This window comes from Myiozetetes cayanensis, unplaced genomic scaffold, assembly GCF_022539395.1.
Source record: "Myiozetetes cayanensis isolate MyiCay16 unplaced genomic scaffold, myiCay2020 scf2-11, whole genome shotgun sequence".
In the NCBI taxonomy this organism is placed as follows: Eukaryota; Metazoa; Chordata; class Aves; order Passeriformes; family Tyrannidae; genus Myiozetetes; species Myiozetetes cayanensis.
Window position 1 is genome coordinate 49898788 of NW_026087411.1, and position 23908 is coordinate 49922695.

Below are 23908 nucleotides of genomic sequence, written 5' to 3' on the forward strand. Positions count from 1 at the left end.
GTTTTGTTTATTACTGAATTTGTTTTCTGCCAGATTAGTGACCTGGATTGATTCACTATGCAGGAAAAGGGAACCAGTGAAGGGAAAGGGCTGGAACAGGAATGCAATAGTACAGAGTACAGAGGTGCATGTAAGTTGGTAAGAGCAGGACCTCCTCTTCAAGTAGCGATAAAAGTAATAGCAGATCTAATAGCACCCTTATAAACAGCCAAGCAGGGAGTTTACTTTGCAGCCCTATACTGCTGCATGATGCTCCTGGGGCCTAGATGTGCACTGCAGGGCATTGTATTCTGCCTCCATATTGTGCTAGTTTTCAAAGCTGTTTGTGCTATCATCAATTGTTTTGCAGTGTTGTACTGTTCTTGTGAGCTTATTCCCAGTCTCCATGTCAATCCGGAATTGATTCAAGGCTGTTTTAAAGCCATCGGTATTGCAGTTATTGACAGAAGAAAGCACTAGAGCACACATTACATTTATTACTCTAAAACGTTAAGAGGGATGTAGACAGTACAACAGTCTCATGCAAGCCTATGCTGCATGAGATTTAACTATTTACTTGCTACTTTAAGTACTCTTACTTTGCACTTCAGTAATAAAGCATATCACTAATTAAGGCCAGGCTTTTATCACTCTTTTTAGTTACAAAAGAAATTAAAACCTAATTTCCTTATTCTTTATACTGCCTTTTGCCTCCTAATAACCCATGCCTATAATGAAGATTCAAAGAAAAAAATGGCTTTTCAGGATCACTTTAAAAAAGTAAAAACCATGACTTTCCAACTTAAATATAAACCCAATGAAATACAGCACTTCTGGCACACTCAGCAGCTCGAGCAGCAGTCAGTCTGAGCACCACATACTTACAAATGTTACATGTTCTAATAGTTTCAAATGTCAGGACATGTTCACCGGCAGACTGGAGGAGCATAGAAGCCTTGGGGCTGAGCCAAAAGGAAAAGCCCTGTTACGCTCCCAGCCCGTCCCAGCACCGAGTACTTCCTGCATCACCCAAGGACTGTTCACTTGTGAAGCTGATCATAAGTTATTTAGTTATTGCAAGAAATTTTGCCATTTATGTTAAATAAAACTGTTATGACTTCTGTTGTGCTGTGAGACTAATAAAAGCTTTGAAATTTGGGGAAAACGTAAGTATCTTGAAAGTATTTTCAGTGCATAATTTTCCAAGTTTTAATTAAGTTCCAGGAGAATAAAAAGCAAATAAGAAAGAGGTCTGAAGAAAAGAGGGTGCAAAAGATTGAGAGAAAAAGGAAAGCATGATGGAAACAGAAGGAAAGCACTGATAGGTAGTTTACTGGGAACCTTACAAATGAAGACAGTAAAAAATGAACAGGCATTCCCCTACTATTCTATTTCAGTGAGATATTAAATTCCTCAAGGTCAGCTGAAAGCCCAGCCTGAATTTTGCCACATCTATAAATTCTGCAGACCAATGATCCTTGCTTCCCTCTACTTTTATGTACCCTGATAACTTTATTATGCCTCTAGTACATTTTGTAAACATTTTAGTTAATGAATTTAATACACAAAACACTGTAACATTGTCTTGTTGGAAGGTAACCCCACTCTGATTTATACAGAGTGTAACTCATAGTTAGGAATTTTCGTAATTTAAACTGCCTCCCACCAGCACATGCAAATGACTGCAAGTACTGACAAGAGCTGGATTCTGGCACCCATCATATCCCTGAAATCACTCACGTACCCATGATAAGATTCAGCAAAATGCTGTGTTGGTGAGCTGATTTACCTCCTAGTTTTCTGCCTTATGAGAACTGCACAGTGAACAGATTCTTTATGTATTTCTTTCAGTTTGCCAAACACAGCAGATTAAAAAAAAAAAAAAAAAAGAACAGGCCTAAGAGAAACTCAGTAAACCTGGTGATGGTAAAGAGAGGTGGTGGAAATAAAGACATCTGAGTTTTTATTCCTTCTTCTGTTACTGACTTTTGTGATTATTACAAAGGCAGTTATTCATCTTTGGTTTTTCCAGTCTCTAAAAGAGTACTAACTGCTGATAATAAAGGTGTTTAGGAATTAAATATTTGAGGGTTTCATGTAAATGTGTGAAATGTACTTCACAATATATGACTCTCTAAAGCCTCATTTTCCAAGACCTTGTACCTTGAGCCAAGATGTTTATACCAGTGCCTCGTGAATGCAAACTACATATAAAATACTAAGTTTCTGTGGGGTTTATGATTTATATTTATTTTCAACCAATTGGGAGTCACAGAGCAACATAAAATCAGGCTACAGATTGCTTCCACAGGACACCTAATTTACTGCTGTATTAAAACCTCCTTAGACAATATTTACTACCCTTACCATTGGGAAGTTTTTTGCTAATAGGTAATAGCAATCTTTCTCGTTGTAAATAAAGCATTTCTTACCCACTGAGGACTCGGAGATCCATCTTGTTTCCTTGTCTTTGCCTAAGACTTCAATGGCTTTGACTCCCACCATAAAAGTTTCCCTCCCGTTTTCTCTTCTTTAGAATGACCTCTAGCTCTTTCAAGACTTTATCTTGTGCCTTCTTCCTTTCCGATGACCCCTTCTGCTCCCTGCCGGAGTACGCTGCCCTGCTTTTGATTTCAAGAACCCCTCCCTTGCAGTGCGCTGCTCCGGTGCTCAGCCCGGTCCCACTCCGGCCCTACAACCCCCGCAGGCGGACAATTGCAGGCGCTCCACGGGAGCCTCAGGACGCACGCCGACCATTTCAGAAACAGCTGTAATTATTAACACTCTCTATAGTGGTAGCTCTCTTACTACGCCAAGTGCTTTCAGAGGCTGCAATCGCCTATCAACAGTGACGGGCTCTGGCAGGCGCAGGTCCGGGCCCACGGCTCGCTCCGCAACGCCGAGCTCGGGATCTCCCAGCGGCGGCGGTGCCGGGTCAGGGCCGGGGCAGGGGCAGGGACAGCGACAGGGGCAGGGACAGGGCCGGCCCCCCTCCCACCGCCTCCCCGGCTTCCTCCCGGCCCCGCCTGTTGATGTTTCACTTCGTTTTAATTCCCGGGTCGCAAGATGGAGGCGGTGCTGAGACGTCGGGAGCTGTTGCTGCTGCCGCTGTCGCTGCTGCTGCCGTCGCTGGCCGCCGCGCTGCTGGGCCCGGCCGCGCCGCTGGGACAGGTACCGCCGGGGACAGCCCCTGCCCCTTGCCTCTCCCCTTGCCTCTCCCTTTCCCTCTCCCCTTGCCTCTCCCTTCGCCTCTCCCTTCCCCTCTCCCTTCCCTTTCCCTCTCCCTTCCCTTTCCCTCTCCCTTCCCTTTTCCCTCTCCCTGCCCCTGCCCCTCTCCCTTCCAAGGGTGAGCCAGACGCTGCCGCGGGGCGGCACCCTTTAATGGTTCATTTCTATAGGATTTGATGTGCCGAATCAAATATCTGACAGGTCGGGGGGGGGGGGGAGATAGTTACTTTCTGTACAACGTAGGTGTTTTTGTGTTGTTTTTCCCATGCTTGTCCACCCACACCGTGATGGTTCAGTGCTGTAGAAGTACGCAGTGCGTTAGGTCCACGTTTGTTCCTAGGGGTTTCTGTACTCCTGAATCGAACCAAGAAAAAGGTTTTGATGAATTGGTGTGTATATATATCTATCTGTATACATATATATTTATACAGGGCATTGTGCTCTCTGTTTTTCTATTCCAGTATCAGTGCTGTATCTTGGTAACATTTGTTTTAAATTTTTTTGGCTTTTTGAAGGGTGGAAGGAGTATTTTGGGTATTACTTGGGAAATCTTTTTCAGTGGGAATAAAAGGATGTGCCACAAGACCAGGTGAGCTCTGACCTCTAGAATTACAGAGAGAACTGGGTACTTCTGCCTGTATTTGAATCGTGTCCAGATACATCCTCTGATTGTTGTAATTGTGAACCTCAAAAGTGTGAGATCTCAAAGAGGGAAGAGCTGTGTGGGGTTTGTAGTCACTTATTTAGCCAATGTGAAGTTGCAGTTATGTAAGTAGATTTATTATGGCTTTTTTCCCTCCAGAGTTATTTATTTGTTAATTTAATTTGCTTAATTCAAGTTTCCAAGAAAGCCTGACAGAGGCCCTGCACTGGCACATCCTGTATTGCAAAGCAGGATTCCAAGCCTTACTTCCTGGTTTCTGCTTCTCTGTATGAACTTTTGAAGAGACCTTTTTAGCTCTGATTTCAAAATGGGGATCTAGATCTTCAGACGCCTATGAAAAGTGCATGGATGCTTGAAGTCAGATGTGGTAAAGAGAGCAGAGATGGCTCAGTCCATGGCTACTTTGCTAATCCTTCAGAGAAAGGGAGTGCTAGCTGGAATTTCCCAGAAGACACATGAAGTGACAATGTAATATAGACCTTACTCACTTCTACCCAGAAACTACCACACCAAAACTTCCAGTTTAGCAGCACCGAAGTTGTTTGTCACAGCTGGCAGTTGTGTCAGATGTGGAGACACGTTTGTGTGTGCTATCTTTGGATCTGAAAGCCTGACACAGGCGTGACACAGGGGGGCCAGGGCAGTCCCTCAGAAGGCAGCTTGGGGTCAGAAATAGAATAGGCATGTTTTAGGGCGCTAACAGGCCTTGACTTTAGTAACTGGGCTGTAATGGGCACAGCTGTGCTTCTTTGTGGGGTTGAGTTTGTCCTTTTGTGCAGTACTCCTTGGTCTTGACAGCTCAGTTTTTGCTAGTTTGAAGTGTCTGCACTCTTAGCTTTATACTGGTGTGGTGGTATACTTATATGTAGAAAATCTCTTAAAAGAGTCAAAAAGAGGACATATAAATTTTTACTTTAGTATTTTTTTCTTTTTAAGTCTCAAACTTAAAAACCCCAAACTTGCATTTTCTCCTGCACTATTTAGTTTTGTACATGCAGGATTACTTTTGATGCAAAAGGAACAATGTGTCTTGAGAAAGTTTTGAGTAGAAGAGTTGATGTGTTTTGAGCATGAGCTGGTTTAGGTGGCCTGGTAGAAACAGAAGTGCCTAGGCAGTGGGAATAGGCTGAGTGGGAATGCCATGCTGTGAGGTTGCCTTCAGAAGCCACAAGCTTAATGATGGTGGGTGATGGGGTCAGAATAACTGTAGTTTCCTCAGAATGGCTTGGAACTGCAGACTGGTTGGGAGAAGGCAGCATCAACATGTTCAGCTTTGCTCTGACTGGATACCACAACTGTGCTCTAAATTCTGTGAGCCCACTGGACTCACACTACTGACAGCTTCACATTTAGTAATTCTTCCATATGGGATTAAAGTTTGCCTCCTTGCTGATGGCGATGGCGTTACAGAAACCATAGTGGAAAGACTGAGGAAAAACCTGGAACCTTTGGAATAGCATTTTGTAAGGCTGAAATGCTTTTCTTCAGCTCTGGAATGTGAACGCCTCCATTGTTGTGCAATACTTGTAATTTCTTAAATAAGCTGTTTTGAAATCTTGACTTTTTTTTTTAGCATTAGCATGCCTGTTTTGATTTCTCTTTCTCCTCATGAACTGGATTACAGATTGATTAATTTTAGACAAAGTTTGGATGGTTTGTTTTGTTTTGTTTTTTTTCTTAAAAAAAAAGGGCAGGGAATGATGCAATAAGGCAACTGACCTTCACGTTAAAGTAACATTTCTGGTGCAAGGTTCGGGCTATAGAGTATTTTTTTAATGTGTTGATAGGAATTGGCTGAAAGCACGGTGTGCTAAATGCTATTGCTATGTTGTTTGCTTGCTCTGTTTACTTCTTGATAATTTAAGCTAGTGGAGTTCTTTATAAATGGCGTACTTACCTACCAGACTGGTTTTCTTTTTAGTCAGTTCAGTTCAGTTACCTGAAAAAAAATTGTTTTCATATTATTTGTTGGCTGCAAGAAACTTCTGTGAGGTTTCTGGATTGTTTCACACCACAAGAAAATAATCTTCACTACATCACCATTTGATACCGTGACTGTTTCTTAAGTCAGTTATGCCTGATTGCAGTTAAGACTCATCCTAGCTCTGGTTTGAGTCTGATGAAAGAATTACGCAAAGGATGGATCATGGAGCCCCGGATTGCAAATATATAGTTACACTGTTTGGAGCCAGTTGTCCATATTAGTGCCAGGACTCAGATGGCATGAGTTTGTGTGGTAGTTTTGTTTGTCTGTTCCAACAACTTTTTTGCCATAATCTCTTCTTAAATTTAGAAACAAGTTATTAGTTTCATCTATTTCTTATCTGTTTGGCAAGATAAGAGTCCACCTTCATCGGACTTTGTATTTTCCGATCACAAACAGGATATCCCAGTAGTGCCTGTGTAATGGCTGCAGGGGGATTGTCTGCCTTTCAAGTCTCTGTGCAGCTGGCCATCTTGCAAGGCATTGTGCCATCTGTTCCTAGTGCTGCCCGCTCCGCTTCCCACAGGCCTCCTAGTGCAGAAAGAGCCTTGTTGGGAGAGCCTCAATAGAGAACAGCTGTGCTTTAAGTGGGCTGGCCCATAGCAGCTGAATGGGGTTTAAGTGACTGATGCAGTTGTGTAGGACTTAACAGCCTGTGCTGGGAGAAACTGTCCAGTGCAACCCATCGGGTACTCACTGCCTGTGGAAGAAGTTTTCCATAATTCATTAATCAGAGCTGTTTGAAGTTCATGCAGAATTAGACCCATCAGCTTTGTCATGTGCAACATTCTTCGTAAAAGAGCAAGATTAGGTGAAATGTTCTCCATACATTTCTGTATGGTGTTTAATATGGGGAGTCTTTGAGAATTAACAAATATTCCCCTTTAACTTATGCCAGATCCTTTGTATTCTTTGCTGCCATCTTTTCCCCATCCTGTTCTTCTGCTGCTACTGCAGTTACACTGCCCCAGTTAACACTCCTGAGTTCTGTTGCAGCACGTAGTGAAAGGATTAGAAAATTATCAGTACCTGCTTATCTCTGTTCACTGGTTCACTGTAATATATGTCATTACATTCACTGCTGTTGCCTAACTGTCCTAGAACATAATGATGTACATTTGTGGTAGCTGTCTTCTTTACAGGTTCTGTGGCCATTATCACTGTAAATACCACTGTTGGAGCACTAAAACAGGGATGAGAAATTGTAGGAAAACTCAGGAGACACATTTACATCCTAGAAGAGCATTAAGAATGATAGGGCCATTTTTAGTGCAGGTTGGAGTTTTTTGTGAAGGCATTTGCCAGTACAGGAAGGGATAAGGGGCTGTAAAGTATGGAATGGGTGTCAGTGTTAAGCTGAAAGCACAACCTCATTCCTATAGACTTGAATTACTTTTTGGGGCTGTCCTTTGATTCTGACCCTGTCAAAGTGCAGCTTTCTCAAATACTCGAATGAATTCAGAACCTTTTAAGTTACAGGACTGTCTGAAATTTATGTGAATCTTCATGATGCTGTTAATACTGAAAAGTAAGTTATATAAACAAGTTTTACACTCACAGTTCAGGCTTCTCCAGAACTTGAGAGTGCCATATTATGGATTGCTGCAGAGGATCTGTGTCCTGCTCTCAATGACTTTGTTACTGCAGGATTGGCTTACTATGCTTCTGATACCCAAAATAAAGGATGTGGGGTTATTTACCTTTCTTAGTACTGAAGTACATAGTAGAAGACATATCTGTAAAGCACTATAAAACACCTTTTCTCCCCCTTCCCCAAGTAGAGAGTTTTATTATGCTAATATAAAAAAAAAATTCTCTGTTGAAATGGTGGTTTGTAAGTCTGTGAGTTTTCAGCTCTAGGATTGGAAAGACGGGTATTGAAGGATCACTAGAGCACTTTTGAGCAAGTGTGGCTTGTCAGGCCAGGCATTATATCATGAAAGGGTGGTACAAGACCTCACGGGCTGCCAGGTCTATTTCCTTCCCACTTCAGTAAGAGTAGGCATAAACAACATATGGCTCTTGAGGCTTGAGTGCTGCTGTGGATGAGACTAGGCTGGGATGGTGCACTGCTCCCCTAGGAGCTGCTTGCAATAGTCCCTTCCTTTCCCCCAGCTCCCCTGCCTGGCTTTTCATTGCACTTGGTGTGTATCCTGTGGTTCTTGCCCTCCTGTAGATTTTGGTATGGGGTGTGTAGGGTCAGGAAGACTGGCTACAGCAGGACCTGTTGAGTTTTAGATGCAGCACTGCAGGAGAGACCAGTGGGAAGCCATGGGAAGACAGCAGTGAGGAACGTGCCTTCAAGGAAGGGTTAAGTGAACTGAAAGCATTAGCATAAAATCAGGAACTCTGAGCTGGAGTACAGTTATTTTCCTTGTGAAGATATTATGAAGAGTAGTGAACAACCTGTTCATTAATTGCAGCAAGGCAGCTTCAGATGAGATACTGAAAAAACTTTTAATATTAAAGGTAGCTGAGTACTGGAGTAAAGAGCTGAGGAGAGTGTGAAATTTTTGAATGTCACTGGAGAGCTTTAAGAATACATCTGTCAGGAATGACATAGATGCAGTTGATTCTGACTCTGGAAAAGTTTGGTGTTCTCTGGTCCTTGAGATGTTACTGTATCAGATCAGGAAGGTTTGGAGCAAGAACAATTGAAACTGATTATTTTTTAGCACCAACACCTTGAAACTTTGAAATATTTCTTAGCAAGACTGGCATCAAGTCTTCTGAGACTACTTAGTGAAGAGGCAAAACAAGAATATATGACAACTCAGGGGAATGGATGTGCAGAGTATGGGAAAGTATCAGTAGAATTTGTTGGATCTGGATGTGAACAGACTGATCGTGGGATTGGCAAGAATGAGTTCTCTGTTGCATGTGAACACAAAATTGCAAGAGTCATGGTCTAGCTGCTGTATTAATAATTTCTTTAAGTTATTGATGAGCTTTATGAATCTGTGCCATTCAAGAGATGCATCACCATCTGCTGAGATGATGGTGAGGGCAGACATCTCTCAAGAAGATGCCACAAGGATAGGCAGACCATGCAGCAGAGCCAATCCAACCGTCTGTGGCCATCTGAACAATTAGCCTGACTCCCTCCTCCCAGCTGCATTCTTGGATCTCTTGTGCTTGCCTGGCTCTTCCTTGCTTGTTCAAAAGACAGAAGAACAGTCTGTCAAAAAAGGGAAAGTTTTTGTGCTGATTTAATGAGCTAAATTGGCTCGCTGACTTGGCATAAATGAGAGGGAAGGATAATGTGCAGGAGAGATCTACATTCTCTCAGTGGCAGAAGCAGCAAGTGGTTAAGCCATCTTACTTGTCTGCACATTATGTTCTAATTTTTGAAACTTTGACAGCATGGAAATGATCCACTGAACAATTTAATTTCTTAAACATGTAATATACTCTTCAAGTGTAAGTTTAAAGTATATTCCTGAATTCATGATAGTGCTTGTGGATACTATGGGAACAGAATTAACAGCTGTTTTGCAGGAAATTAATAATTGTGTACATAGCTCACTTTGTACATTTGACAGTCAGTTGTTGAGCATACCTATCTTGCTTCATGCCCTTCTTCTTCAAAGAAAGCATTTGATTCAAATAAAAAAAGTAGGAGGGGATTTTCGTATTTTTCCTCAGTCATTTCCTTTTTCTTATAATCTGTTAGTTCCTTTGGAGATGTTGAAAAAAGATTGCAAAATACTTCCTGTATAAAAGCCCTCAGATTTCACTTGGGTCTTACAAAATTAATTGCTTTTAAAACTGCCCGGAAAATGAGTCTTTTGTGCCCTTTGAATTCCCAGAAAATAGAAGAACCTAGGAAGTAATGACACAAAGTTTTGGTAATCTGTTAATCAGTTTGAGGGTATAAAAGATGTACAACTGTGAATTCTAAGAACTAAAAGAGCTAAAAGCTTGGTGAATTTTTATTTTATTATTAATATACAGAATTCTTAAAACATGACAAGAAAGTAAGTGGTTTGAAGAAATTAGAGATGACAGAATAGTACATCCTATGAATATTATTAATCTAGTTTATTATTTTCAGTTATAGAATTCCAGTTCTCTAAGGAATTTCGTAATTTTACTTCGCTTTGAATAGCTGGGATTTAAGTTTCGAAGAATACTCCATGTAAAAACCTGTTTCCTAGAAAGGGCATTGAGGAAGAGATTTCTTTTTGGTCTTGGTGGCCAGAGAGTTTTCCTGCTGATAGGACAAATGTGTCTGAAGCATCACTTGCAAGTCACTTCCAACCAAAAGCTAAACTGTGTTAGATTTTTAAGCTATACTTTTCATAATGCCAGTTTTCTACTGAATCAGATTTGGATGTTGTTTTTTAGTTTTTGACAGTCCTGGCTACCTGTCTATACCCATTGTTTTAAGGATTTTTTGACATTATACTTGCATTTCAGAAGCTCTCTGTTCATGAATTGGGACTGTATTATGCCAGGCACTGCATATTTTAAGTATTTTCTGGAAGAAAATTTAGTGTTGTATAAAAGTCCCAAATGAAAAGCCTTTTTATGTATTTATTTAAAATTTTGAGCAAGTAAAATTTTTATTGAGACTCATTTTCAGCTCTTGGGTGGGAAACCATGACTGAAACACAGAGCTAAAGAAGATGCTGAAGGTATGGAGAGGTTTTCCAGCAGAAAATGAAATGCAGTTAGAATCTTTTAAGGCTCCTAAAGGCAAATAGAGAGCTTAACATTATTTTTGAAGAGGTGACTCAGGAAAGCTCTGTGGCAGTCATTACTTTTGGCCACGTGCAAGAGAGATTTGACTTTTGCATGCAGTATTTTTGAGGGGCAGACCTGGGAGAGTTAAGGTCCCATCTGCAAAACAGCCCCTGAAATTACAAGAGGGAAATGAGAGGACCGAATGAGTGAGTCAATGAATTACAGCAACTGGGGTTTGAAAGAAAGAAGCAAATCCCCATTGGATATGGGTTTGAGATGTCCTGTGTGTCATAATTTGGGAATGATAACCAAAGAAAAGAAACAAGATTACTGCTGAAACTGACAACAATGAATGTCTTTACAATAGGCTAGCATGCATTAAATTAGACTTCACTTTGAAGACTGCTTAAAAAACATTTACAGAGAAACTGATTTTTATCTTTTATTGTCTATTATTTTTAGCGGAGAGGCTTCTTTTCCATTATATCTTGTGAAATAAGTGATTATTATTATTTTATCCTTATTAAAGAACCCCAAACTATACAGTGGAGGATGCAGATGTCATTCTTTCTCATCAATCCGCTTTATTAAAAGGTGGTGGGGAAGAAAACAAACCAACCCTTACATGAAACAAGTAAGCATATTCCTCTTTCTTCTGTCTGCTGGATGGAAAACCTGGGGATGTGCTCTGTGTCTTGTAGGTAGTCATTCTGTCAGGATAATGCATGAAAGTTGCCCATGCCCTGCAGTGGTTTATGTGCTTCCTCAAACTTATGTCTCTTCTCAATGTTTTTTTTCAGGAAATGATCCGAGTCGGTGTTACGATGTTGAAAGCCAATGGAGAACTTCACAAAGGACAGGTTTGTCTGGTTTTTCTATTTATTCAGAGAATTAATGTGCCATGGAACAAAGTCTGCATGTGGATGTAAATATGTTGTTTTGTCTGACGTCAGTTACTATAAAGTGTGTTCCTCTGAGTGCAGAATTGTAGGATAGGGCCAGGAACTGTGTACTCATTCTGTCTGTCTTTCTTTCAGGTTCTTTTTAATATCACCTATATTAATGGACAGGTATATGTAAATGATTTTCCTATGAAAAGCGGGGTTGCCCACATAACATGTCAAACAGCAATATGTGAGTATTCCCTTTTCTTTCTTTTTTTTTTTTTTTTTTTTTTTTTTTTTTTTTTATTTTCCTCCTTCCCCCTGGGTTATTTGGCTTCCCAGTTAGCTAGTAACCAAGGCTTACAATGACTACGTGTTCTGCACTCTGCAAACCTGAGCATTGTAGAAACAAATCATTTCCCAAGGCAGGACAATAGTGATATTACAATGGGCCTCAAGTCACATTTATATACTTATATGTAAATGGTCTAATCGGAAATCCAGACTCCGCCTGTCTTTTAAAAAGTGTGTTTTGCAGGACAAGCTAGACAATGTAAACAGTAGGATGCGACTCCACCCTGCTAATGGCTGTGTCCCTAGGTTGGCATATATCCAGAAGGGGATTCAGTAACAGAAGTATGAACTGTTGTTAGGAAGATCTTTTAATGATCTCACTTCTGTGTCTGATGAACAAACAAGTTTCTGCTGGACAGGATATTATAGCACAAATACTGCAGTTTTGGTAGTGTCCTGCAGTGGTTAATGACTCTGAATTATCTTGAACCTTCTATTTTTCCACCGATTCAATGCTACACTTTTTGTGAAAGACCAGCAAGTATTGTGATTTTTTTGGGATACACAGGGTATACTGTATAATTAATTAAAAAAGGACCATTGTGCTCATTTGATTTAAACTTCTGTTGTATTCAGAATGATGTCCTGAGGGATCAGGTGCAGTCAGTCTCTAGCATGATATCTGAGGTCATCCTCATCAGACATTGACTTACAGAGTACTAATGCTTTTTCAAATTGCTACTCTGAGCCATGACCTTGTTGCTTGAACCTTTCTTTCCCAAGCACAATCAGTTATTAATTTGATGCTAATTCTTTTCTGGAGAGGGAGAGCAGTAATCAATTTCTCTTTTTCTGGGATAGTTATGTTCCTATTGGTTCTATGTTCTTCTATACAATGGTTGAAAACTATGGCAAAATGTCATTTACCTGCAAAATAATTCACTCCAGAAAAAACAGATATGATTTTATTGACTGATTCTGGTTCTGCTCCTGAGCACTCTCCTGCAGTTCCTATTAATTTCCCAAATCATATTTTTGTAGCTTGCAATGAGTACAGTTGTGAACACGAATCTGAAACAGTGAGGGAAATACTGATTTGACCTGGGAGCTAGGAACCTGGAATTCTCTATCTCTGTGTTTGGGTCTGAGTCTTCAGCATAGTACCTGGCTCTGTTACCTGTAATGTAATGTTTGTACTCTTTACTTACTAAATCCTTCACAACAGGTTCAGGTAGTGTTTGTAAAATGTTTAAGAAATATAGGAATAGGGGGGAAATACTCCTGAATGTATATGAAACCCAAACTTGAGCTTCATAGTCATTCTTTTGAATATCAGAGACCAAGTATTCTGAATGGCATTGTTGTCAGATCATGCCTGACACCTATATCCCCACTCTAAGTTCCCATAAATGTCAATTTTGGAAGTGTATCTGTCATTCCTATTGAATGTAGTGGTTGAACAGCCTGACACATGAAGGGCTGGGACTACAGGGAGCTTCAGGTACTTGAAATCTTAGAAGTCAAAACCTCTAAGGTCCTTCAATGTGTGCTTGCTGCTGTAAGACAGAAAACATTCAGCAGCTAGGTTAGTGCTCTACCTCTTAACTATAGGGAACCCTTCTCTCCTTCTGCCACTTACTTTTGCAACAAAAGATATTGCTAAATAATGCCAAAACGTATTTTTCTATATTTAAAATAAGCAAAATACCTTTATGAGGACAGGGATTGTAGCATAAAAGTAATGAACACACTGAGTTGTTACTGTAAGACGAGTCCAGCCTTACTCCATGTTACCTCGCAGGCTCAGCACTGTCAGTGACACACACACACACACACAGCACCAGTGGCTTGGCAATAGTCTCAGTTTGTGTACCTTGCTGTCTGCATGCTGGGAAGATTGGCCATCTCCACTCTTCCAGTTCACCACCACTTCAGTTCTAGCGTGTCCTCACCTCTAGTAGAACTGTGGTACTTGGGAGAAGGATACAAAGTCTATGCAGAAACAACTAGGGCAGGAAGACAGTTCTGTGGTACTTGTGGAATATTAGGTTGCTGAAATAGCTGAAATCTTTTGGGTAGGAAGAGAGTTTGAGGTGTCACCAGTCACATATGAAAACAGAGATGGGAACAGGCACATATATATGAGGGAACTGTCACTCATCTTGAGTAGTAGGTACAGAGTGCCTGGAAAAGAGCATGTTGGTTTCTGTATTGAGAGGAAGGGGAATGTTATGCAAATCAAGATGTTTACACAGGTGGCTGGCGGGGCTGTGGCATTACTCTTATGAGTAATAGAATGCAGCAATACCAGGCCAAAGAGCACTGCTTAAAATGCTTAAATGCAAACCTCAAAGGCAGGGATGCAACACTGTTTGCAAGCTCCCTCAGTCCAGGGGGTCATACAGCTCTGCTGTGTTATATGATGAAACCTGCTCCAAGTTTGATTTGGTAATATACTGGTAAAAAAAATCGTGGCATCTGTTTTACCTGTTGCCCAGATTACTACTGCTTGGAAGTGTTAGGGACATCAGCATAGTGCAGACACCTCTACCACTGTTCTGGCATCTCTGGTGTGATGCTACTGCTCCTGTGACTTTTCCATTCAGGTGCTGCATGTGCAAAGACATCTCTGTCACAGCTGCAAGTGTTTTCCCTATGGCTGTATACTGCTTTCTGGTTGGGGTGGTTTCTCTTTGAAAGTCATGATATTGTGTGTTGACAGTGGAGAACGGCAACTTGGATAACTTAGCAGATCAGCAGCGCCTGGGAACCGTCAGTGTTCGCATCATGGTTCACGAGTGGCCTTTGGCATCCAGTTCTGATTTGCAGCTGATTGTCGTTCAGGAGGAAGTGACAGAAATTGATGGAAAACAGGTAAAACAAATCCCTGCTGCAATATTCGGTTTGTTTTTAATTTAAGAGAGGCAAGTAGTTGCCAAGGATTAAAAGCATTTAAAATGTATCTGGCTGGTGAGTAGAGCACAAAGTATATAATTTATGTCAAGATAGCACAGTACTGAAGGAGATAACAGCAAAGTTGGCAGCATAATAGTAGGTGTATTTCATGAGGAGACTAAGTTTTAATTGCTCTATTCGTACTTTAATGATTAAGTGTATCACATGCTCTTTCAACACATGCAAGCAAAGTCAGACTCACAAGCAAGACTTGGTTTATAAAGTAATGTACAAAATACACAGAAGGAACATGGGCTTGTTTTGAGTCCTGAGAGTTTCCCTATTGTTATTCCAAGCTAACAAAGGGTTTCAAGCACATACCATGGGGAACAGCTTGCAGCAGCAAACTCTTATGGCAGGTGGGCTTAATACCCAAGAGCTTAGCCTTAGAATATTTTGCGTGTAAGATAAAACCCATGTTCATTTTCAAGATTCAAATTGAGATGAACTAACACCTCCCCGCCCAATTCTAACTGTATTTGTACAAATACCAGGGAATGTGAGGGGTTCCCATTCCAGCTGCACATTTGAAATGTGCAGAACTCTCAAAATTGCTTGTAAGGTATAGTTAATTTACTAACCAAAGAGGATCTGTAGAATAGATCCAGCTGCTGAAGCCAGCAACAGCATTGTATTTTTTTCTGTACATGTCTGCATCCTGCGTGTGGCCAGGCTTTTTTGGAGCTGGCTTATGTTTTGCTGCCTTTTCCTTTTTTTAAAGGATAATACCATTGATCCATAATTAATTGCATGCTCAGCATGTATTATTTCTTATAGCTATCTGTATCATGTCAGAATTTTACTCTTTAATTAAAAGCCCCACTGAGAGGCCTGTAGCTTTTCTAATGAGGCATTTATCCCACTGGTAGGAGCCTAATATATCCTGGTTGATTCAGTTGTTACACAATAGTGGTGGTGTATTTCAGATCTCAAACTAGACATCTCAATGCATTTCAGATTTTCATAGGGACCTGGTAAAAACAACCAGAAAGCTAACACTGTTTCCTTAATTGTTCCTTTAAGTCAAAAGCAGTCTCACATGAGCACAGGAGAGGGGCAGAATCCCCTCCCTTGCCCTGCTGGCTACGCTGCTCAGGATAGTGTTGGCCTTCTGGGCTGCAAGCACACATTGCTGGGTCATATGGAGCTTTTCATCCACCAACACGCCCAAGTCCTTCACTTGTGCTTGGGGTTGCCCCGACCCAAGTGCAGGACCTTGCACTTGGCCTTGTTGAACTTCATGAGGTTCACACAGGCCCCTCTCTCAAGCCTCTCCAGGTCCTCCTGGATGCCATCCCTTCACCTGCAGCATATCGGCTGCACCACAGAGCTTGGTGTCATCAGCAAACTCGCTGAGGGTGCCCTCAATCCCACTGTCCACGTCACTGACAAAGATGTTAAACGGCACCAGTCCCAATACTGACCTTTGAGGACAACACCTGTCATTGGTCTGTGTTTGGACATTGAGCCATTGACCACAACTCACTGAGTGTGGCCATACAGCCAATTCCTTGTCCAGTGAGTGGTCCATCTGTCAAATCCAGTTTTCTAGTTCAGAGACAAGGCTGTCAAGAAGGACACTGTCAAATGCTGTGATACTTCGCCTTCAGTTGTTGGAAAAAATAAACATTACTGCAAAAGCAGAAATGTCAGTCTTGCCTCAGCAACACTTTCAATGTTCACAACTGCTTTCACTCTGTACTTGAGTTTTCCATGCCCTAAAATGCCTACCTGAGAGAGGATAGTAGTGAACTATGCAAGACTTGGTAGGTAACAAGCCCATGGAGTGACTACCACATGCTTTTGCAAGGAGAGAGACAGTCTGTTCAGCATATTTTCTAGGGTGACATAGTCTGCAGAAGTGTGGTATGTAAAAACAAAGAATACTAATTCATGTTATAACAGTCCTGTGTCTACATCTTTATGGCTTGGAGTTTTCTGTGATGTGTCGGTGTTCTCTTCCAGACAGCTTCAGTTTTACTTTAAACTCAGTAATATCAACGTGTTTGCATCTCTTGCAGGTTCAGCAAGAAGAAGTAACAGAAATAGATATTTTAGTAAAGGACCTGAGAGTACTTAGACATTCAAACTACACTGTCCCTTTGAAAGAGAGCATGCTGTATTCCATCCCAAGGGACAATGACATGTTATTTACACTGCCCAACCTCTCAGGAAAAGGTATCTCTCTCAGTTGCTACATAATATTTTCATCCATAGCTGATCTATTGCTTTACAGGGGTAAAAGAGCATCATTATTCCTGTGTTTTACATAGTGAAACAGTTTCTGTATTAACAGGAAATTGTTTTATGTGGTTTGGTTTTTATTTTTTTTAAACACCTAAATTCAACTCTTCTACATTCTAGGTATTTTGTTTGTTTTCAAATCTGTTCTCCTTTGAAGCACTTGATACTTGGCTGTCTGCAATCCAGACATCTGACAGGAATAAATTTTTCTCTCAGATCTGATGGAAGTTTCTCTGAAGTTCCCCCTTCTTCCTGAGAATGAAAGAGAAAACTGTAGAGGAAATACCTGTCTGGGTCATTTCCAAAACAAGAGAACAGTTTTATGTTATTAAACTTGAATAACTTAAAAGCAAGAGAAGTTATTTGATGCCTTAATCTTACTTCAGTTTTGTTTAATCAAAAACTCTCAAGGATTTAATCAGAGATGAATATTTTGATGTAGTTCATCGCTTTTTAATCTGATGACAGCTGAAATTTACAGCTAAGGGCATAGCTGAAGGCAGCACTGTAACACTACTTTGTCTTATCAAGTTCACTGCTCAAGTTGAAAAAAAGGTAGTCAGTCTTCTGTGTTCTTGGTGTGAATGTGTGAGAACCATACCATAAGTAATAGAAACACACCATGTCTTTGTTTTCCTGAATGGTGAGCCAAATAAAAAGAAAGCTCTCCACTAAATCTAGCTTTTCTTCTTCAGATATTCAAGATCCACTGCAAACTACCAGTCAGTACCTCATCCGGCAAGTAGAGACTACAGTAGATGAAGAGACATTACCTGGCAAGTTACCAGAGACTCCTCTTAGGGTAGAACCTCCATCTTCTTACAAGGTACTTTTGTGGTCTGTCTGCTTTTTTAATTATTAGTATATATACCTTTAAAGAAAGCAAACTACTAAGACCAGTGGACCTCTAGGAACCTTAAAAAAAAAAAAAAACCAACCAAACCCCCCAAAACTATCAAAATAACTAACCAACAAAAAACCCCTAAATTACCTTTTAGCTGTTGGAATTTTTTACTCCAGTAGTAATCAAATGGGCTTTTAAATCCTGCAATGTTCTCACCTCACAGATACTTTATGATAGTGAGTTGTGATATTTACATTATACCAAGCTAAGCATTCACGACAGTTTCAAATTTTGCTTAGCTTTAAATGACATCATTTTTTTCCTGACTCAGTGCAAGTGCTTACCCCTCTGAGAGATGGGCCATTGGTCTCACCTGCTGTAAGAAACGTAGTAGCAGCCTTAGAAGTTTCAGCGTAGGTAAGGATGGGCTTGATGGCCTCCTCTGTGGCCGGAACAAACATAGTTATAACCTGCTGCTGAGACAGGAGGGCCGAAATAGTAGGCTGAAAGTTACAGATAGGCTAGAGAAGGTGTTATCCCTCTCTTGGGCTGGCAGTAACCCTTTCCCTGCTGTACACTGCCACGGTATCATAGCTCTCTATGGCCAAACAGCTGCCCCTTCACCTTTCCTGTTCAAGTGTCTTTTATTTTCCAAAGTGGCCTCTCAGAGAACTCTGCTATGATGAGCAGAGAACTAAACCTTCACCTGTTTCAAACGTTGAAGAAGGAGATCCAAGTTACCAGTCAATTCCATGCTGCTTTTATGTATGTTTAGGGATACATCAATTCAAGTAAAACTATCACCATGTCTAACTACATGTATCCACCAGTAGCTACAAAACCAGCAGTGCTTTGTTTTGCAGCCTGTCTTTTTACCTCTTTGACTGTAGGTGATGTGCCAGTGGGTAGAAGACTTGAGAAAAGGATTGTGCAGATTCTGGTTCCGATCTTTACCCATCTTGTTTAGTTTCATGGAAGTTGTTGTCGTTGGAATTGTTGGAGCAGCTCTTATTATCAAAGTCTTAAAGGTGATTCTCCCTTCCTGTGAGAACAAGTAAGTAATTTTTGCATTTTTGTTTTGGCTGTGATGAAGGTAAAACACTAACTAAAAAAATTTGTCAAGAAGCAGCCCCATTCTGTAGGGAGATGGTAGCAACAATTCAGTGAAAAAGCTACTGGTACCTTTCCATGCCAGGTGAACTTTTGACATATAAGCATTTCAGAGAAGCATGGGAAAGTGTTTCATTGGAAATGTCTTTAGCTGGGCTGTCATACTGCCAAATTTTTATCAACTCTTCTAAGGACTACATTGTGGGACACTTTTAACATAGCTCCAAGAGAGGAGGATAGAAGCTAGAGCTAAACAATTCCAACATCTCTACAGCTTTTCATACTCCTACTATGTTGGAGTTGTCACAGTAGTTCTGAAAGGCCTCGAGTTTGGCTTTGGAAATTTGCATGGGAATTCTCCAAGGAGGACCTACCTCTGCAGGCAGCTTCCAAGCCACAGCGATTGGTGCTGGCATTGGTGGCAAAAGGTCATAATTAAAGCTGGGGGCCTACAGATGGCTTTATTCACTCAAGTGGTGTGTTACCAGCAACACTAAGATTTTTCAGAAAAGCAAGTGCTCAGAACAAAGGGGTGGAAAGATGAATTAGTAACTGCAGGTAAGAAATCAGTGTCTGTTTAGTGCTGGAATGGGCAAGCATGTGCCATTTTAAAGCTACCTAAGTCAGTTCTGGAAGACCTATCCCTTGGAACCATGTGTTCTTTGAGAAGTGACTGACAGCATAATGTGCTTCATTAGCTACAACAAGCACAGCTGATGTCTTCTGGTGCAGCTGATCAGCTGTGCTTCTGAAGGGCCCTGTGTGCAGTTAATTTACATATCCACTCAGGAATATGAGTGGCATTGGTCCTTCTGACAAAGCTAGAAAAATGAGGGGCTGGAAGATCAGGAAGGTTGGTAACTGCTAGAGGAAAGAGACCATGCTTTTCCCTGACATTTCACACAGCATGCTGTCAGATGGGAATGCTTCAGTTGTTAGAGCAGAAAAACTGAAGAAACACTTTGTACTTCCCAGAGCAGTAAGCAGCTTAGCACTTCCATGTGTGAACCTGAACTGTGTAGAACTAGGAAGAAAAACATAATCCCAGAAAACTGTTCAGCAAAGTGTCTCATAGCCTGTCCATGGCAGAGGATTACAGAGCAGAGGAACCAGCCTGGAGTAATTCCTCTTCCAACTGGAGAACAAACAAACAAAAAAAAAAACCACAAACCCCCACAACCTCAAAACCACACAGTTGTTTTCTTGCTACCTATGTAAACTGTTCCCATAAAAAACTGTAAAGGTTTAATTCATGATTGCAAACCAGTAAAAATGAGCAGAAGATCCCATGTGGTGACTGACACAGGTGCAGGTGTCAGGACCTTATCCCAAGTCTTTAATGCCATTCTATGGTACACTGATGAAACTAGTCTCTACCTAGTCTTGGAGAATTAAATGTAGCTCCTGACAGGAGAGTTTTAGGCTACTTATGAAGCTAAGCATGTAGAGTCTACACTGCTGACACTTCAGATGTAGAAACTGGGTGAAGAGAGCCCTCAGAAAACACAGCTACTACATTTTGAAACCAGTTTTCATTCTAGCTTCATAAAAGAGATATTATGATGGTAATACTTGATGTATTGACTTAAGTTTGGGGAGTTAAAGAATAAATCTAATTTTTAGAACACAGAATTGTTTTGTATATTGTTCTCTAATGCCAGGTAATCTTACCTTTCAGAGGCATCCTTCTCCTGGATCAAGTCAACTTTGTACCTGTGACTACCATCAGCCTGCCTTCAGATCTTCCAGACAGGAAAAATACTTTAGATGAGAAAGCATGTACTTAATACTGTATTTACTTTGGAGTTACTGGTTTTTAAAAACACACTTTTAGTTGACCTGAAATTTGGCACTTGATCTTAATACTTCGTTTGTTTCCTACTAAGAAAACTAAGTCAGTTGATTAATTGATAAAGGGCCACTCAGGCCGAGGCCCAAAGCTGACTTCCTTGTGCCTCTTTATAAACAAGCAGCCTTTTCAGAAGCTTCAAAACAGAACAGCTTTCCACCCTGAGGGCTACCCTTGGTTTTAACTTCTGTGAAGTCACTTTTCCACACCTTGGACAGGATGCTGGCTGCCCATAGGTAAACCAGGTCAGTTGTCCTGACTAGCGAGATGATGAAATTCAGGGTGTCCTTAAGTCTGCAGAAAGCATTCTTCAGAAAAGGACTAGGGAGTATTGTGAACATCAGCTGTGCCAAAAGCCTAAGCAACGCTGCCCAGCCTGGCTCAGGTCCCATAGGGTTCAGTGTGCCTTGCAAGGAAGATACCACTACCCAACATTTGTGTTACTCAAGAAATTTGACATTTTATATATGCAAAACAAAAATTAAAAAAAAGCAGATTTATATTTCAAGCACTTTACATTTTTATGATCCCTTCCACTCATAAAAATTGTTAGCAGTTGCAATTATAGTGTGCTTTTCGTATCTGTGACAGCAATACTATGTGAAGTCCCAAAAGAAAAATGAAAATTCTATGGAATTATACAGAAATACTGGCTTACTATTGCTAAGTAGGCCCAGTCTGCCCATGCCAGTTTCTACTGTTAACATTTTTCAAATAAACATTTAAATTGTTTATTAAACTGTGTTCACTTGTGCATCTGTATTTACAAAGAACAGCAGTTTGCCAAACATGTTAGCTACAGGGTACTATTTGTTTTTAAGCTTTTCACTGTTCTTACTTACAAAAATTGTTTGTCAGAAGAACGACTAGGAAAAAAACTTCAGAGCCGTAACTACCGGGCACTAGACTGAGCACAGTTATCATCTGAGTGATCAGAATTACCCATGTGCAGCTGATTTTCCTCCTCCTCCCACCTTGAGGAAACATTATCACAAGTTTAATGAGATCCAGGTTATTGAGATGTTTGTCCGTACAGCTGGTCTGTGACAGGAACAACTCACATTGTCTCGCTCAATTGACAGCACTGCAGTGATAGAGGGAACATTTCTAACACTGACTTGCCTTGCAAAAATCCAAACCAAGACTCACCACCCAGCAGTGCAGTGTGGTACATGTCAGCCCAAGGTAACGGGGACACTGCTCAAACTTCCCCTTGCTTTTTATTTGTTGTTCTAGCACCCTTAGGGTGGCAAAGGGGTTGTCATCCATGGCTGAATAGGAAACTGCTAAAATTAACACAGGAATGGTGCCTGCACAGACAAGAGCAGCTCTTCGAACAGTTGTAGACAGACTTCTCTGCATGTGGAAATTCACGTTCTTTATGAACATAGCTCTGGCTCCTTCATTAGTACGGTTCAAGTAGAAGTGATGTATAAAGGCTGAAGTTAGCTTCTTCAGGGGAAAAAAAAGCAGGATGGAAAGAAACACAATAGTTCTTCCTTAGTGCACAAGCACAGTATTAATTACACTGCAGATGGAAATCTGGCAGATGTTTCCATGTGCTCTTTGCGTCCCTCCGTATGAAACTGTAAACCAAGCACCTGCACAGCAACAAGGAGATTTAGCTCTTCTAAACAGCTGCAACAAATGAGTGGTTAAGCCTGAAAAAGTGCTGGTACTGCTTCATGACTTGGCTGATTTCCATAAGTTCAGTAATCCTCTTCTGTATGGTGTTTACAAAGCATGAGGAAAGAAGTACTACCACCAGGTAATGAAATTCTAAAAATAGTGTAAATCTTGAACACAGTAACTGCCAGATAACGCTGCTTTAAGGAGCTGGAGTTACTGAGTCTATTTAAATAAAGTTAAAGCACTTGTGTTTCTGCTTTAGCATGCAGATGGATTTCCCAAATCACGAGTCTTGCACCTTTCAGAGGATTGCTACTTTGAGCTGGGACTAATCTAAACTATTTTGTAAATTGATTTAAAAACCACCTTCTGCAGCTAATGCAGTTGGGAAACGGCAGCTGTCCTACATGCCAGTGACGGTAGGTCTCATTTTCCCAGGACATGAACTGATAAGGATACATGTGTCCAGGAAGAGAAGGTGGGGGGGCAGAGTACTGAAAAGAAACCCTAAAAATTCCAACTATCCAAAAAAACCCTTGGTAGGATGGCAGTAGGTTTTTAGAACAGCAACATCTCTTACCACCTCACAACCTGTATCTCTCACTGCAGCCATGTATCACCATATTGTGTTCCAAAACAAAATGAACTTCTGAGCTGCAAATTCAGCCTCTACCGCTTTTTTCCCCCTCTACTGCATATTACAGAGATGTTAATTTTGTTCATTCAAAGTGAACTGCGCTGGTTGAGAACTAAACTCTTACTTTTCAAATGAGGTTTACGGGAGGAGTTCTCAAAACTTATCACACTTTCAGTCTAAGCAGCCCCTTACTGGACTGCTTCCAAGGATCAAAGCTTGCCTCCTTTCACTTCTTACCTGAGGGACAGATTGAGTATTTTGGTTTGCTTGCAATGAATTATGGGACGAAATCTCCTCCTGCAACACAGTTGACAGGTCCACTCTCATCCTAATATACAAACACATAAATATTAAGAGAACCCACTTCTTCAAAATACCACAGAATTACACTTTTCTGAACTCTGACACACAGGGCTATCTGTTTGAAATGAAAGTAGATCAGTTTTCCACTTTGGAAATGGAAGTTTAAACGCACACAGTTGTGTACTCACCTGAACTTCTTTCCTTCATTTCTGCCAGGTTCCCTCAGAGATGCAGGAGCTCTCACAAGATCTCAGTGTTTTACTAGAGCATCTCATTGCTGACACTGCTGGAAGTCCCTTTTCAGTGTGTTCAGCTGTCACTCGCAACATAGTGATGAATTTTAAGTACATACAAGATGGTCATGATAATGGCATTTTCACAACTCTATCTTTGAGATGCTCTTGCCTCCTACTCAGACTGCAGCTTTTCATTACCATTCGTCCTTCCTGTCTACCTTGCAGCATCTAAAGAGACACATAATCAGGAACTCCACAGCCAGTTTTGTATAGCATGTATCTACCAGCTGAAACAAGTCTGGACCTATGTGATTCATGAAAAAGCATAAAGTTTATCTGTAAGCAGAACTACAGCTGCCTGCTCTGTGAGGAGCTAGCAGGA

At 40.9% G+C, this 23908-nt stretch overlaps 1 protein-coding gene across 1 annotated transcript; it reads left to right on the forward strand.

Annotated features, from left to right (window-relative positions):
* Positions 1–3000: 3000 nt before the first annotated feature.
* On the forward strand, positions 3001–21460 carry GINM1 (glycosylated integral membrane protein 1). Its single transcript, XM_050315316.1, has 8 exons — positions 3001–3150; positions 11342–11401; positions 11579–11675; positions 14442–14593; positions 16696–16852; positions 17614–17744; positions 18653–18816; positions 20551–21460. The coding sequence occupies exons 1-8, from the start codon at positions 3046–3048 to the stop codon at positions 20657–20659; spliced, it is 975 nt and encodes a 324-aa protein (XP_050171273.1). The 5' UTR covers positions 3001–3045; the 3' UTR covers positions 20660–21460.
* Positions 21461–23908: the final 2448 nt, after the last annotated feature.